General features: G+C 40.5%; 1 protein-coding gene across 1 annotated transcript in view; it reads right to left on the reverse strand.

Moving 5' to 3' along the window:
- SLC9A2 (solute carrier family 9 member A2) overlaps window positions 1-16068 on the reverse strand; it is a 147877-nt gene that overhangs the window by 127833 nt on the left and 3976 nt on the right. Inside the window, exons 3-4 of the mRNA XM_049856372.1 lie at window positions 14720-14813; window positions 10303-10463 (exon numbers count right to left, since the gene is read on the reverse strand). Of these exons, the coding sequence (XP_049712329.1) occupies window positions 10303-10463; window positions 14720-14813 (255 nt within the window). The remainder of the gene's footprint in view (window positions 1-10302; window positions 10464-14719; window positions 14814-16068) is intronic.

The raw sequence follows: 16068 nt of genomic DNA on the forward strand, positions 1-16068 counted from the left end.
TGGCTATTTTTATCTTCTCTCCTGGTGTTCAAATCAGATAATGCTTGCAATGTACAAATCTACCACCAGCCCTATGTTCTCTCTCAACTTTGGATTCATAGTTACAGTTAACTGCAAGTTAATGCTTTCAGGATTTTACACAGGAAACTCAAAATATTTTAAAAACAGAGCTTATCATCTGTTCCTTCCACCAACTCAACATGTCCCTTTTCTTTAATCCTTGTTTTAATTCTTATTTCTTTAAATGCAAGACCTCCTACTGGATTGTCCAAGTAAGAAACTTTGGCATTATACTTAATCGTCACTATCTCACACTCCGTCTTTCATCAAACTCCAGGTCTTTTCACTTTGACTCCCAACTATCACCCATTCCCATCTCTCCATCCTTACTGTACCTACGGTACCGTTTGTTCTGCCATCACCTCTAGCCTAACATATTGCAATAGCCTCTCTACTTCCTGTTTTTCCTCATCTGCCATCCATTCTTCATTCTGTGGCCATAGTAATCTTTCCACTCCATATGCAATGCCTAGCTACTACTCTAACTTCTAAGTCCTCATGCCCTCCATCACCTCTTACCCAAGCTTAGAAACCTGTTACCTGCCTTTGCCTTTTTAACTCATATTTATTCATTAGGTTTTAGCTTTGGTATTACTTTCTTTGTGAAACCTTTCTTCACACCATAAGTCTGGGTAAACTGTCCTTCTAATGGGCTCCTGTGGCATGCCACTGAATTGGAATTTCCTACTTATTTGTCTATATCCATTCTGAACTGCACGTGACAGCAAACACTCTGCTCGTCTTGTTCATTACTATTTCTCCATAATCTAGCACAGTGCCTGGCATGTAGGAAATAGTCTAAGTGTTTATTAAATAAATCAACAAATTCATAAATGAGTGAATTTTTATGACTAATTGAAGAGTAAATGGAATTAAGAAATTGAGTTGAGAGAAGTAAATCAAATAGTAAGGCAATTAATGAGGGCACAGTACTCTAAAAATTACTCCTGGTATCAATTCTGTATCATACATTATTGCAAAATACAATTATAACAAAAACAACCAAAAAAAGAATATATATGTATGGATATGTGTGTGCATGTATGCATGTGTGTGTTGCGTGTGTTCGTATACCCAGCCAAAAAACCCATTTTGTATATGTGTGTAATAAAACAAATTGGAGCTACAACGCTGATACTACTTATACATAAGCAATCACCTTATGAGAATAGTTTTCTCGGTTTGAAGACTTAACAGTCATAGTCTCATGGGACAATTTGGTCAATTGGCTTAATACAGTTCATAAAGTTTATGTTCTACATTCTAGTTTGGTGAATAGCATCTGGGGTCTTGAAAGCTTGCAAGTGGCCATCTAAGACACAATTATTGGTCTCTATTCTTTGAGAGTGAAAGAGAAAGAAAGAAACCCAAGAATCAGAGAAGGAACTGGTCTATAAGACTAATTGTCTTCAGTAGCTTCAGCCTTTTCTCCCTTGAGATCAGAAGAACTAGATGGTGCCCAGCTACAAATATTGAACATCCTGATCAGGATCACAGCAGATGAATCCTGATAGAAAGTGAGAAAAATGTGGAACAGAACTTCAAATTCTCAAACATCCCAGACTTACTGGGCCCTATGAGGTTGTGGAATCCCTGAGACTATTGTCTCAAGATACTCTTTAAACCTTGGACTGAAACTATCCCCTGAAGTCACCTTTTAACTAAATAGCAGGTTAACTCAAAAAGTAAAAAATTTCACTCTTGAGTTCTGTGCTCCTTTAAAAAAATTAGCCGTATGAGACCAAATGGTCAAAAATTACTCTAAAGCTTGATGAGAAGGTTGAGGGCAGTAAGACTAAGTTAACGGGAATGAATGGAAAATGAAAATAATAAGAACACTGGCACAATGTGAAGAGTGTAACCAATGTCACTGAACAATATGTGTAGAAATTGTTGAATGGGAACCTATTTTGCTGTGTATACTTTCACCAAAAATACAACAAAATATTTTTTTAAATGATAGTACCTATCATTATCATGGCTAAAAAAAAAAAAAAGGAATTTTTTCCTTTATATTTACATGTCTGTGGTAGATTTCATTAATACTCCTTTCTTCTTCACTGTATGTCATTTTCCAAGTAATTGTGAAGTGTTGTCCATTGTGGACAGGGTGTGTTTCCCCAGCTCTCAACTCTGCTTTCAACCATGTGACCTATTTAGGTCAATAAATGGGAAAGGAACACTGACATTCTGAGTCTAGGACTCAAGAGGCTTTGCATGTTTTTGCAGGTGCTCTTGTGACTCATTCATTGCCCCGAGAAGAATACACCTGGGCTAATCCACTGATGCCAGGAGCAGAATGAGGGGCCCTTGGAGCGGAGCTTCTGCAGCCAAGATGCCTCGGCTAAGCCCAACCTAGATCAACTGACCTCAGTTGACATTGACCATAGTTACCAAGCAAATGCTTGTTTTAAACCATTGAGTTTGAGGTGGATTTTTCCACAGAATTTTTGAAGCAACAACTACCTAATATATGTCTGCCACTTGAATATTTGAGTGGTTATTCCAGATAATGCTTATAATACTTATAAGACAAACAATATTAAAAAGGGGAAAAATACTTGAATAGACACTTTACAAAAGAAGATACGTGAATGCCAATAACCACATAAAAGTGTATTTAATATAGTTAGTCATCAGGAAAATGACAATTGAAACCATGATATCGTTTTATACACAACAGGATGGCTATCACAAAAAAGCCTGACCAAACCAAATATTGGTGAGTGTGCGAAGCAACTGAAGCTCTTATTACTAGTCCATTAAAAAAAAAAAAACATTGCCGTCCAGTCAATTCTGACTGCTAGGAACCCTATCGTACAGAGTAGAACTGCCCCAAAGAGTTTAAAAGGCTGTAATACCTAAGGAAGCAGACTGCCACGTCTTTCTCTTGTGGAGCAGCTGGTGGATTCAAATCGCTGGCCTTTTGGTTAGCAGCTGAATACTTTAACCACCGCACCACCAGGGCTCCCTTCTATTCCTGGTAGGGGTATAAAAACACCTAACCATATTGGAAGTTATTTTTGCAGTTTCTCATAAACTGGCCCCATAACCCAGAAATTCCACTACAAGTATTATCCAAGAGAGGTGAGAAATATGTGCCCACAAAAAGACTTGCACAAGAATTTCATAGCAGTCTTGTTCCTAAATCACCTTACACTGCAAACAACCCAAATCCCCACCAACAGTAGAATGGGTAAACAAATTGTGGTGTATCACACGGTAGAAAGAACTACACTACTGACAGACAACACTTTAGATGACTCTTAAAAACATGGTATCAAACAAAAGAAAGCAGAGGAAAAGATACATACGGTATGATTCCATTTATACGAGAGTCAGTAATAGGCAAAATAAATTTATATGATAGAAATTAAAATAGCGTTTTGGTTTTTTTCCTTAGGGAGAGGGGAACAGAACTGCCTAGGAAGGGGGATGGAAATACTCTCCATCTTGTCTGGGCAGCTGTTTAAATGAACACCTACATTTGACAAAACTCATCAAACTGAATGCTTAAAATCTATGTATTTTATTGTATGTAAATTATACTACAATAAAAGATTGACCTGGCCAAAAGACCGGGGGGAGGTGGAGAGACAGAGATGGAGGCGGCGGAGGGAGGGAAAGGGAGAGTGAAGAGAAAAACAATCAAGTTTCAAAACTGCATTCCAGATTTTTTTGTTATTTGATCCACACAGCCAGATGATAAGGGAAGGCATGCTGCCTACACAAAATTTATTAAAGAATAGAAAACAGTGCCTTTTCAGAGTACACATGGTATTTGTGAAATGAATGAAGGAAGAAATGAAGGATACAAGCAGTGCTGAAGTGGCCACAGTGACGCCTTCAGAAGACTTAGTACTGCAGTAAGAATACTGAAGTACACATGCAACACAGAAGACGGTGCTTGTGGCCCAAGAAGACGTGGCCTGGCGTGTAGGGTGTAAGAGGTGAGCCTGGCCCCTGACACACTTGCCTGCCCAAGAGTGTAAAGCGAGAACTCAGGCTTCCTTGAATTGCACAGCTTGCCGCTCAGTCGCTGCACCTGGGCTGCACTGGACACCAGACCATGGGGAATTACGTCTATTTACTAAGACACAGGTCTTTTCATTTGGTACAGTATTTGCACTGCTTGTTTGCTGGTTAGATAGGAAACTGAAGTGAAAGTATGAAAGTAAACTAAGTCCAAATCCCTATTATTCCTAATCTTGCAACCCAGAGCTCAGTAAATTTTAGTTCTTGTAACTCTGTCCTTGGACAATATTTTATGTGTCTTTCCCCATTTATTTCATGGTGTAATATTTTTGTCAAAAGAATGGGCAGTCCTTCGTGAAAGTTGATATTACTCCCCTCTACATGGGTTTACTCTAATAAGCCTTCTTTTGAGATTTAGGTTTATTTTGCTTAATACCGTAGATGAATTCCTCGGAAATTATATTTATACCAATTATCAGATCATTTTAATGCACTGGAAGAACTCACTGTTTGGAGGGACCACTCTTTAAAGAAACATTACCTTGAACCTGAGTATAATTGGAGCTGTATTCATGGTTTCAAGCAGAGGGAATACAATTCATTTTCTAGAAGAGTAAAGGAACATTTTGGAAAGCTATCCAGAGCTCAGAGAGTCGACAGCTTATGTTCCAAACCACAGGCTATGACCACAGACCTCTGGGGTGCTGTGGGAAAGAGCCACAGCCAACATCACAGTGCAGGTGCCATCCACAAACAGTTCAACCCATGACCTCAACATCAGGTCAATCTAGCAGGGACTGAGTCTACACGAGGCTTCAACTGTCCAAGTGTAAACCACACGGGACACCCTGGCTTTGCTGGTGGGAGGTGGGGGCGCGTATTTGGACTCAACAGTTGCCATAGAGAGATTTGTACTCTACCTCCTACTCCAGCAAGAAGCCCTGGTGCTGCAGTGGTTAAGCACTCAGCTGTTGATCGAAAGGTTGGTGGTTTGAACCCAAAGGTGCGGCAATCTACCGTAAAGATTTAAAGCCTTGGAAACCCTATGGGGCAGTTCTACTCTGTTCTACAGGGTTGCTATCAGTCGGAATTGACTTGACAGCAGTGGGTTCCCACTCCAATTATGCACAATGCAGCAGTTCTCAGAAGGGTCACCCTTGGGTTACTAGGAAGTATGTAGAGAAATGGAGAGTGGAGGGTAGACTCTGGGTAGCTGAAAATTGACCATTTCAACTATAACTTCATTCGCAATAAATGAATTTCAAATTGCTCCAACATGGAGATATATTTTACTTCTACCCATAAGACTGGCAGAGATTAAAATGTTCACAGCATGCATTATTACTTCGAGTACTGGAAAGCAGTCTCATTCTGTGGGTTGGCATGTAAACTGATTTCATTTATTTTGGGGGCAATTTAGCAATTTCTATCAAATTTAAAACTTTAATCTCTTTGAACTCACGATTAACCTTCTAGGACTCTACCTGTAGCTATACTCTCATACGTGCAAAATGGATTTGCAAGGATGATTTTGGCAGCGTTGTTTACAAAGTAAAATCTGGAAACAAATTAAATGTTCATCAATAGAGACATTACCAAATAAATTATGGTACATCCAAACAATGAAATATTGTCTTTTAAAAATGTTACAGCTAAAAAAAGTTTTTTAAATGTTAAAAAAAAAAAGCAAGGTATAAAACAGTGTGCATAGCATGTTCACATTTGTTAAAGTGGAAATATGAAAATTTTTTCCTTAAGGCTCCACAGCAGACTAGATTTGGGGTGGGAAAGAGAGTTTTTGTTGTAAACCCTATTTAAGCCAAAAAGCCAAACCCATTGGCTTTGAGTCCATTCCAACACATAGTGACCCTATAGGGCAGAGTAGAACTGCCCCATAAGGCTTCCAAGGAGTGGCTGGTAGATTTGAATTACTGACCTTTTGGTTAGCAGCCAAGCTCTTATACCACTGTACCACCAGGGCTGCAAACCCTATTTATTTAGTGTTTTTAAAACATGAACCCTGCAACTTTGTTCAATTAAATGAAATAAAAGAATTATACATTACTTACGTTTGTAAGGAAACCCTGGTGGCGTAGTGGCTAAGTGCTACCGTTACTAACCAAGAGGTCAGCAGTTCAAATCCGCCAGGTGCTCCTTGGAAACTCTATGGGGCAGTTCTACACTGTCCTGTAGGGTCGCTATGAGTTGGAATCGACTCGATGGCAGTGGGTTTGGGTGGTATGTTTGTAAGGAAACGCTGGTGGAGTCATGGTTAAGAGCTTGGCTGCTAACTAAAAGGTCAGCAATTTGAATCCACCAGCTGCTCCTTGGAAACCCTATGGGGCAGTTCTACTCTGTCCTATAGGGTCATTATGGTTTGTTTTTGTTTTTACATTTATGTTTGTAAACTGCATATCCAACACCTTATTACCATTTACTTGGTAGCAAGAATGCCTGCAGAGAAGGTAAAAGAATCTTCAAAGCATTTAAAGAAATGTGGATGATTGCACAAACCGTAACAACTAGAAGTACTTAGTACTAACCAAAAAACCAAACCCATTGCTGTGGAGTTGATTCCGACTCAGAGCCCCATAGCGACCCTACAGGTCAGAGTAGAACTGACTGATAAGGTTTCCAAGGGGCGCCTGATGGATTCAAACTGCCAACCTTTTGGTTAGCAGCCATAGCTCTTAACCACTATACCACCAGGGTTTTCTTCCCAATACTAGCTATTGTAAACTAAATTTTATAATATAAATATATGTTTACTGCCAGGAAACTAAACCTTAGAAACTTGAAAATTGGTGATCAGAGAAGTGAAGTGATAGGGACTCCAGAGCCAGCTGAGGCAGCTCAAGGATTCTCATGGGCAGCACAGGCTTTTCATCACACTTCCTCTCCCTCCCTTTGTGTCCCAGGTACTACCGATCTGAGAGGTCAGCTTTCTCTATTTTCTAAGACTCAACACAAGCTTAATTAGAAGAAATCATGTTGTTTTCCTCACTATTGATTAACCAAATTCTATGTAGCTTCATAAACTTGGCATTGATCTACCTGAAAGAATAGGCTCCGCCAGTCAACCAGTGTCTTCATATTCACAATTTTTGTTCTGCAAATTCAATAAAAGTCTTGAGTGTCAAACCAAGGTTTGACTCTGAGATCTCAGGCGTCGAGGCAGAGTTTATTCTCACAGATGTGAAATTTTTGAAGTCAGATTTTTGGAAGTATCTTTAAGATTATTTCCTGAGTGCGATTAGAGGAAAGAGAACATTAAGTTCCCCATCCTGACTATGCGTTTAAGTAGTTACATTCAGAAAACATAAAATTGTAATTCTACTATTTTAATTAAAACGAATAGAATAGAATAGGTTATTCTATGATGAAAGTAGCTATATTTTCTCTTCCCGAGATCAACGACTAACCGTGATAGAAGTAATTCATCTACGCAGAAAAGAAAACTGAATGTCTTTGGTGGTAACAATTTCTTCCTAAACATCTAGATTTTGTTTTTAAATGTGGTACTAAATATTTTAGTAGTGTTTAGAAATATTTGTGAGCTGTATTTTAAAATATCCCCTATTATGTCACCAGATCAAAAGCATCCAAAGTAAAAACACGAAAACTTCTGAGGTGTCATTTTTGTTGAATGTCTTTTTGTCAATAATTAATGCTTTAAAATGCATTTGGAATAACTCACTAGGTTCTCACGTCCCATAGTATTGATTATAAGCTCCATTTTAAGATATTACTCTGTGTCAGTGTCCACCCATTTTATATGGCACCAAAACCAGGAAAAATAAGCAAAAAGGCTTGTGTTCTACAAATTGTTCATACGTTAGGTGGTAATGACCTGCCAACGTGGTAGACTTAGGTGTCATGTTAAATAACGCTTCCCCTCCAGTCTTCAATTCCCCCAAAAAGTGCTTTTCCATCAAAATTTTACTATGGGTTAGTACTTTTTCTTATAGGTACTTAAGATCGCTAAGCTATAGCACTTACCGGTAGATGCTCTAGGTATATATATATAGATCAGGGCTATAAACACACACAGATGTGAGAATTTGTATTTGTTTTTTATTGTGCTTTAGGTGAAAATTTACAGCTCAAGTTAATTTTGCATTCAAAAATATATACACATATTGTTTTGTGGCATTAGTTGCAATCCTCGCAATGTGACAGCACACTCCCCCTCCACCCCAGGTTCCCTGTGTCCATTCGACCAGTTCCTGTCCCTTCCTGCCTTCTCATCCTGCTTTTGGACAGGAGCTGTCCATTTGGTCTTGTATAGCTGATTGAACTGAGAAGCACATTTCTCACGTGTGTTATTTTTTGTTTTATAGCCCTGTCTAGTCTTTGCCTGAAGAGTGGTCTTCGAGAATGGTTTCAGTTCTGGGTTAACAGTGTGTTCAGGGACCATAGTCTCAGGGATCCCTCCAGTCTCTGTCAGACCACTTTTACGTGAATTTGAGCTCTGTTCTACATTTTTCTCCTGCTCTGTCCAGGGCTTTCTGTTGTATTCCCTATCTGGGAGGTTATTGGTGGTAGCTGGGCACCATCTAGTTCTTCTGGTCTCAGACTGGTGGAGTCTCTGGTTCATTTGGTCCTTTCGTCCTTTGGGCTGTATTTTCCTTGTGTCTTTGGTTTTCCTCATTCTCCTTTCCTCCAAGTGGGATGAGACCAACTGATGTACCTTATATGGCCTCTCATAAGCTTTTAAGACCCCAGACACCAGTCACCAAAGTGGGATGTAGAGGAGGATTTGTATCTTGAGATGAGGCCTTCATCTACATTTGTAAGATTTAGCAAATAAAGATACACACAGAATACCCATTTATTTTACAGGTAAACAATGCATAATTTTTTTTTTTTTTTTTTTTTAGTATGAGTTTGTCCATTTGTCTATCTGAAATTCAAATTTTAACTGGGAATCCCAAAGGGAGGAGTAATTTAAGACAAGCCCTATAAGTCATTGCACTGAGGCATTGTTGAGGATGTTGTTTAGGCTATCACATACTTTTGATTTCATGAAAGGCACAGCAGAAGTTATTTTCTGGTGTTAATTCCAGGAAGAGTTGGTTTTCCTCTGCGAAAGTCATTTGTTTTTATTGTAGACAGTCTGTGAAGGAATAATTGACCAGGTTACTCTCTTCACCTTCACTGCTAGAAGGCGTAGAGACATATTTGTAGCCCAGACATATAGGGTTCTCTGGGCTCAACTATCATACTAGCAGAAATGTTTGTGGTTCAAACCCACCCAGAGGTACCTCATAACGTAGGCTTGGTGATCTGCTTTTGAAAGGTCGCAGCCTCGATAACCCTATGGAGCAGTTCCACTCCGCACACATGGAGGTGCCATGAATTGGAATCGACTCAGCAACAACCAAACAACAACGTGTGTAAAAGAGGACACAGGCACCATGGTTATGCAAGTTCTTAGCCTCGTTTCTAGCTCCATTTTATGACCCACCCCCCCTCCCCCCGTCTTTGGTTTCCTTTCTTCTGTTGCTTCCACTTTATTATTGTTATCTTCTTAGATTCTGTATCATTTTTAGCACTCTTCAAAACTTCTGGGGACAGGGCGTGTAAAGAAAAATAAATAGACTGAACCTGCAGTCTTAAAAAAATAGATAATTTGATATGGAGCTCATTTGTTTTGAATTCCATCTAAAATGGTTTTGCACCTAAAGGTTTGTTTATGGCTCTTTGGAGATCTACAAAATAGGCCCACTTTGACAGTGGTTCCGTGTCTTAAGCCTCCAAATCAGCAATGCAGTGAAGATCCAGTGGGTTCTTATTCTTCATTCAGAAAAGATAACATTTTATTTCTTCAACTAGTTTTTTATGTACTCTTTTTTTGTTGTCTCTAATATCATTTTGTTCAGATAACATCTGTATTAACACGGCATTTTTATTAAAATAAACACCCTAGTTCTTACTGCTTCCTTAACCTCTAAGTTATCAGTATGCAGATAAACACTTTTATAGTGCCTTAGTAGATGGGGAACTAGGACCACTGTCCATATGGGTTGTTTTATGTGTAGTCCCTACTGGAAGTCGAGTTAATTAAGCAGAAAGTTAACTGATTCAGTTGGTGCAAAGGTTGAAATTAGAAGGCTTGGTTTAAAGCTAGATTCTCCAAGTTAACTCTTAGCAGTTAACTCTGCTCCTCTATAGCATTAGTACTTAAGATTTGATGACAACACCCCAGTTTTTATTTCTTTCATAGGATTAAATGTCTTTGCATTTAATTTCTTGAATAGTCATTACCTTGATCATGCTACCAAATGCAGCCTCTTCCATTTCCTCTTTCCTCTCATGTTCACACCAAGCAGCCAAGTGCCGTAAGCGAGAGGGGCGTGGACAGGTGGGTGTTGGATCAATGGCACCATGCAATGGCACAAAAACGATGGCAACAAGTAAAATAAAGGCTGAAAAGGATTTTTTAAAAAACAAACTACTTAAAAACACTGCAACTTTCTTTTCAGCTGTGGAGTGTGCTTTTTAAGCTGCTTTACTTAGAATTTGAAAAATCAATGCATGATACAAAATATTTAATTCCTTGAATGATAAAACTAGTAAAATCACTTAAAAGAGCGAAGCTACGCAGACGCACCTGGAATATGGTCACGGAGAGAAAGAATCCAGGAGAGCCCTTAAGAAAAATGGGGGGCTGAGATACTCACATAGAGATTCACGGTCTGTCCCTCTTTCCACAGGCCCTAAGCTCACTCACATTTGGTATAGTTTCCTCTTCAGTTTTAGTTGGGAATAGCTCATATTTCAACCTCAACTTGGCTGTGGCTGAAGAAATACTTTTCTCCCTGGAGTTTCCCTGACTGCACTTCCTGGTTTCATCAACAGAGGTCACTGTGGCACCACTACTAATAACAGACCATGCAGCTAGTTAACACTGGAAAAATGAGTTCAGTCAGTCAACCACCATCAGACACCACCGCCAGGCATGGAGATAAAGAGATGCCTAAAGGAGATGGCCTGGATTGTGTTATAAAATCATGTCATAGGAGTAGAAAAAGGAGATACTGCTGAACAGGCTAAAACAATAAATATGTGCCGGCTCATTGGCAAAACTCGCATCAAGGCCTTGCACTTGGTACTGTGACATATGCCAGCAGAGTCCAACAGCATTTATGTAGTCTTAAACAGGAAAGACCTCTTTTTTTTTTTTCTTCGAATCTGAATTACTTGACCATTTTATTCCAGATTTCGAAATACTTTGTGAACATTTCTTTAAACAGACAAAAATATCCTTGAGAATATTTTCCTTTGGGGAGTAAACTAGTATGTGTTATTATCTACCTTTTACAAATGGAGATCCCTACAGCAGGTACAAGGAGCCCTGGTGGCGCGACAATTAAGTGCTTGGCTGCTAACTGAAAGATTGGCGGTTGAAATCCACCCAGGAGCTCTGCAGGAGAAAGACCTGGCAGTCTGCTTCCGTAAAGATTACAGCCAAGAAAATCCTCTGGGTCAGTTCTACTCCGTCACGTGGGGTTGCTATGAGTGGAATCGGCTCCATGGCGCCTTACAACAACAACATAGCAGGTGATAATCAAACCCATCCGTTATCTTCCCCTAGAGCAGTAAGTGGTTGTCTACCTTGACTGGGGTCTTTTAAAAATTCCCATGCCCAGGTCTCATCCCAGACCAATTACATCAGAACCTCAGGGTGGGGTGATGGGCAGGAGGTGGGGGCCAGCCATTCGTATCTATTAAAGCCCCCAGAAGAGTGTGATGTGCAACCAAGACTGAAGCTGCTGCCCTAGAATTTCTTCAGTTGTGGTAATCAACTTGGGTGTTTATTCCAACACTGAAAATAAGATTTTGTGAATGGCTAAAAAAGTGTCCATTTCATAGAAACTTCCAGGTAAGTAGAGAGTCTTTTGGTTAAAAAGAGAAACAATGCACAGACCGGACAGAGGGCTGCAGCCGGTTTTGAGGAAATGGTGCAGTTGCAAGCTGTGCGCCCTTTTGAAGGTTGCCGACCATTATCTGTGGGTCAAGTGAAATGACTTTTATGTCAATCGTTAAAGTTGTTGCTTTTTCTAAACGGTTAACTACTTTTGCCTAGTTAGATAAGAAAACAAAGGTGGAAGGAGAAAAGGGAAGGAGTTTAGCTGGGGTTGTGTTCTCCTGAGATACGAGTGGCTTATTCTTATATTTGGTCTGGAACAGAAACTGTCTCTGTTTGCCACCTCATGTTTGTAATCGATAACAGGTGCTACTTGTTAAAGGGAAGTTAATGCCTGGTGCAGTCATTGGTTTGCATCACAAGTGTAGGCACATGATTTCTTTTTTTAATTGTACTTTAGATGAAGGTTTACAGAACAAACTAGCTTCTCATTAAACAGTTAGTACACGTATTGTTTTGTGACATTGGTTACTGTCTTAGTCATCTAGTGCTGCTATAACAGAAATACCACAAGTGGATGGCTTCAACAAACAGAAGTTTATTCTCTCACAGTCTAGTAGGCTAGGAGTCCAAATTCAGGGTGCCAGCTCCAGAGGTAGCCTTTCTCTCTCTGTTGACTCAGGAGGAAGGTCCTTGTCATCAGTTTTCCCACAGTCTAGGAGTGCCTCTGCACAGCAACTTCGGGTCCAAGGGACACCACACTCTGCTCCTGGCGTTGCTTTATTGGTGGTACGAGGTCCCCCTCTCTGCTTGTCTCCCTCTCCTTTTAACTCTAAAGACCAGTTGGAGGAGGGAATTACAACGTCATTAAGAACATGTTGTTGTTGTTGTTAGGTGCCATCGAGTGGGTTCAGACTCATAATGACCCTACTCTATGTACAACAGAACGAAATACTACCCGGTCCTTTGCCATCCTCACAATTATTATTATGCTTGAGCCCACTGTTGCAGCCACTGTGTCATTTCATCTTCTTGAAGGTCTTCCTCCTTTTTACTGACCCTCTACTTTACCAAGCATGATGTCCTTCTCCAGGGACTAGTCCCTCATGATAACATGTACAAAGTATGTGAGATGTAGTCTCGCCATCCTTGCTTCTAAGGAGCATTCTGGTGTTACTTCTTTCAAGACAGATGTGTTTGTTCTTTTGGCAGTCCATGGTACATTCAATATTCTTCACCAACAACACAATTCAAAGGCATCAATTCTTCTTCAGTCTCCCTTATTCATCGTCCAGCTTTCGTATGCACATGAGGTGATTGAAAACACCATGGCTTGGGTCAGATGCATCTTAGTCTTCAAGGTGACATCTTTGCTTTTCAACACTTCAAAGAGGTCTTTTGCAGCAGATTTGCCTGGTGCGATGCATCTTTTGATCTCTTGACTGCTACTTCCATGGGCGTTGATTGCGGATCCAAATACAATGAAACCTTTGACAACTTCAATCTTTTCTCCTTTTATTATGACGTTGCTTATTGGTCCAGTTGTGAGGATTTTTGTTTTCTGTATGTGGACACATATCAACCAACAATTTTTCACTCATGAGACTTTGTTCCTCTTTCATTTCTGTCTGTAGGATTATACCTTGACTTGGAGATTTGGGGTAAAATCCCACCTTCCCTTCTCAAGGTAAGCCACTTGATTTAATACAGAAATATTTGCTTGGTACCTACCACGTGTTGAGCACACTATTAGGCCCTGAAGACACAAAGTCGAGTAAGTCCTGCTTTCTGTCCTACAAGAGCATCAAGTCTAGTGGAGGAGACCAAGGACTGCGTGACTGACGCTGACAGTAATTTACTTCAAAACCAAATCCAGGAATCGGGGTCAGTTCCTGTGGGAGGTTTGATTCAAGTAGGGTTTTGGGGGATGAGTAACAATTATTCAGCTCAAAAGAAAGTTATGGAATGACAGATAGCACTCAAAGTAAAGTGTACAATGATAATAAAGACCTTATTATTTATTAAACTCTTATACTATATTCCATAGAGTTTACATGCATTAATTGTATTCTAACATAACCCTGTTGTTGGCTGCCATTGAGTCAATTCTAACTCATGGCAACCCCACGTGCGCAGTGTAGAACTGCTGTAAGCTTTTGGAAACAGATCACCAGGCCTGTTTCTGAGGCACCTCTGGGTGGGTTTGAACTGCCAGCCTTTTGGTTAGCAGTCGAGCACTTAATCATTTTGCATCACCCAGGGGCTGTAACATAACCTTATGAAGTGGGTGTTACGACTGTCACCATCATCACTATTTTTTTTTTCTACACTCCCCCTTTTCGCCCCGGGTGCCCTGTGTCCATTCTACCAGTTCCTGTCCCTTCCTCCCTTCTCATCCTGCTTTTGGACAGCAGCTGCCCATTTGATCTCACGTATCTGATTGAACGCAGGAGCACGTTCCTCACATGTATTATTTTTTGTTTTATAGTCGTGTCTAATCTTCGTCTGAAGAGTGGGCTCCGAGAATGGTTTTAGCTCTGGGTTAACAGAGGGTCCAAAGGCCACAGCGTTGGAGGTCCCTCGAGTCTCTATCAGACCACAAAATCTGGTCTTTTTACGTGAATTTGAATTCTGTCCTACATTTTTCTCCTGCTCTGTCAGGGACTCTCTGTTGTGTTCCCCGTCAGGTGGTCATTGATGGTAGCCGGACAATCATCATCGCTATTTTATGGATGAAGAAACTGAGGTACAAAGCAATTAAATAAGCCTGTCTCCAGACCCTGATTTTAACCCCCAGAGGCTAGACTGTTCTACCTTTCACGTAGCCGGGGCTCTCTCCCAGGTACGGTGCATTTGTTCCGTTGGCTGCGCTATCTTCAGTTACTTTCTCTTCACGGATGTGTTTTATCTCCCGACAACAGCAGAAGCTCCCAGGGAGCTGAACACCAAGTTTCTTGTTGCCACTTGCAATGCTTTATACGTGGTGCCGAGGTCTCCTTTATCTGCTCATCAGAGAGACAACATCTGGTTGTAGCAAACCAGTGATAAAAAAATAAAATAAGATGAGAGAAGTAGAAGAAACCCCTTTGAGAGAGACGATACTGATCTCTTTCAAATGTTAAGGATTAGTCTGAACATCCTGATTTCTTTCTTTATATATCAAGGTGCATAAATGTCTCCAGAATGGTCTTCAAATCTTTTATCTGATTTATTTGATAATAATCAGCTGCCTATAGCATTTAGTGTAATGAGCCCTGGTGGTGCAACGGTTAAGTGCTCAGCTGCTAACAGAAAGGTTGGCAGTTCAAACCCACCCTCCTTGGGAGAAAAGACCTGGCAAGCTGCTCTTGTAAAGATTTCAGCCTAGAAAACCCTATGGGGCAGTTCTAGTCTGTCACATGGGGTCGCTAAGAGTTGAAGCAGACTTGACCCCACCTAACAACAACATATTTAATCTGTAATTTGTTGGGTGATATATTTCTTCTATCTTCCTACAGCCACCTGCTCCAAACTGTGATATGTCTCTTCTCAGAAGATAAGGCCAGGCTGTTTTTGCTCTTACTCACATGTTTTTAATGACTCTGAAGGGAGGGGCTTGCACATCATGGTCCCCACAACTCCACCCAGTTCCACCAGTCTGAGCCTTCAGTCTTACCTCTTGCAAATTTTTAACTTTCCAGATATACAGATCCCAAACTACTTATGCTGCTTCATGTGAAAGCGTATATATCATTTTCATTTTGTAGTTTCTTTCCAGACGTGCTATGTCTTTCTGAAGGTGTGGTAATCAGACCAATAGGATGTACTTCTAGGTGGATCACTGTCTTAAGGGTGTAAAGCTTATCCTGGGAAAAAGTAAGCTGCAGCAAGAGGGTCCGATGCCCCTGTGACAGTCACCTCCCCGAAGGACCTAAGCCACAAGCAGGGATTTGATTAGACACCGAAAGAACATGGAGTAACAGAGCTTAGCTCCTCAGAAGAAGCAGAGCAGACAAGAAGAGAAAGAAGGGCTAGGGGAACACAGCACAGGCGAGGCAAAGGGACGCAATGCCTGTTCAAATCAAAATTAGTGACATCGTCCAGCAGACTAAGTGAAGCCCCCTGGTTTGCCCAAGATCAGACTCTTTCCAGTATTTCTCACAGTGCGGATTCCTGGGTCCCAG

Source organism: Elephas maximus, chromosome 17, assembly GCF_024166365.1.
Source record: "Elephas maximus indicus isolate mEleMax1 chromosome 17, mEleMax1 primary haplotype, whole genome shotgun sequence".
NCBI lineage: Eukaryota > Metazoa > Chordata > Mammalia > Proboscidea > Elephantidae > Elephas > Elephas maximus.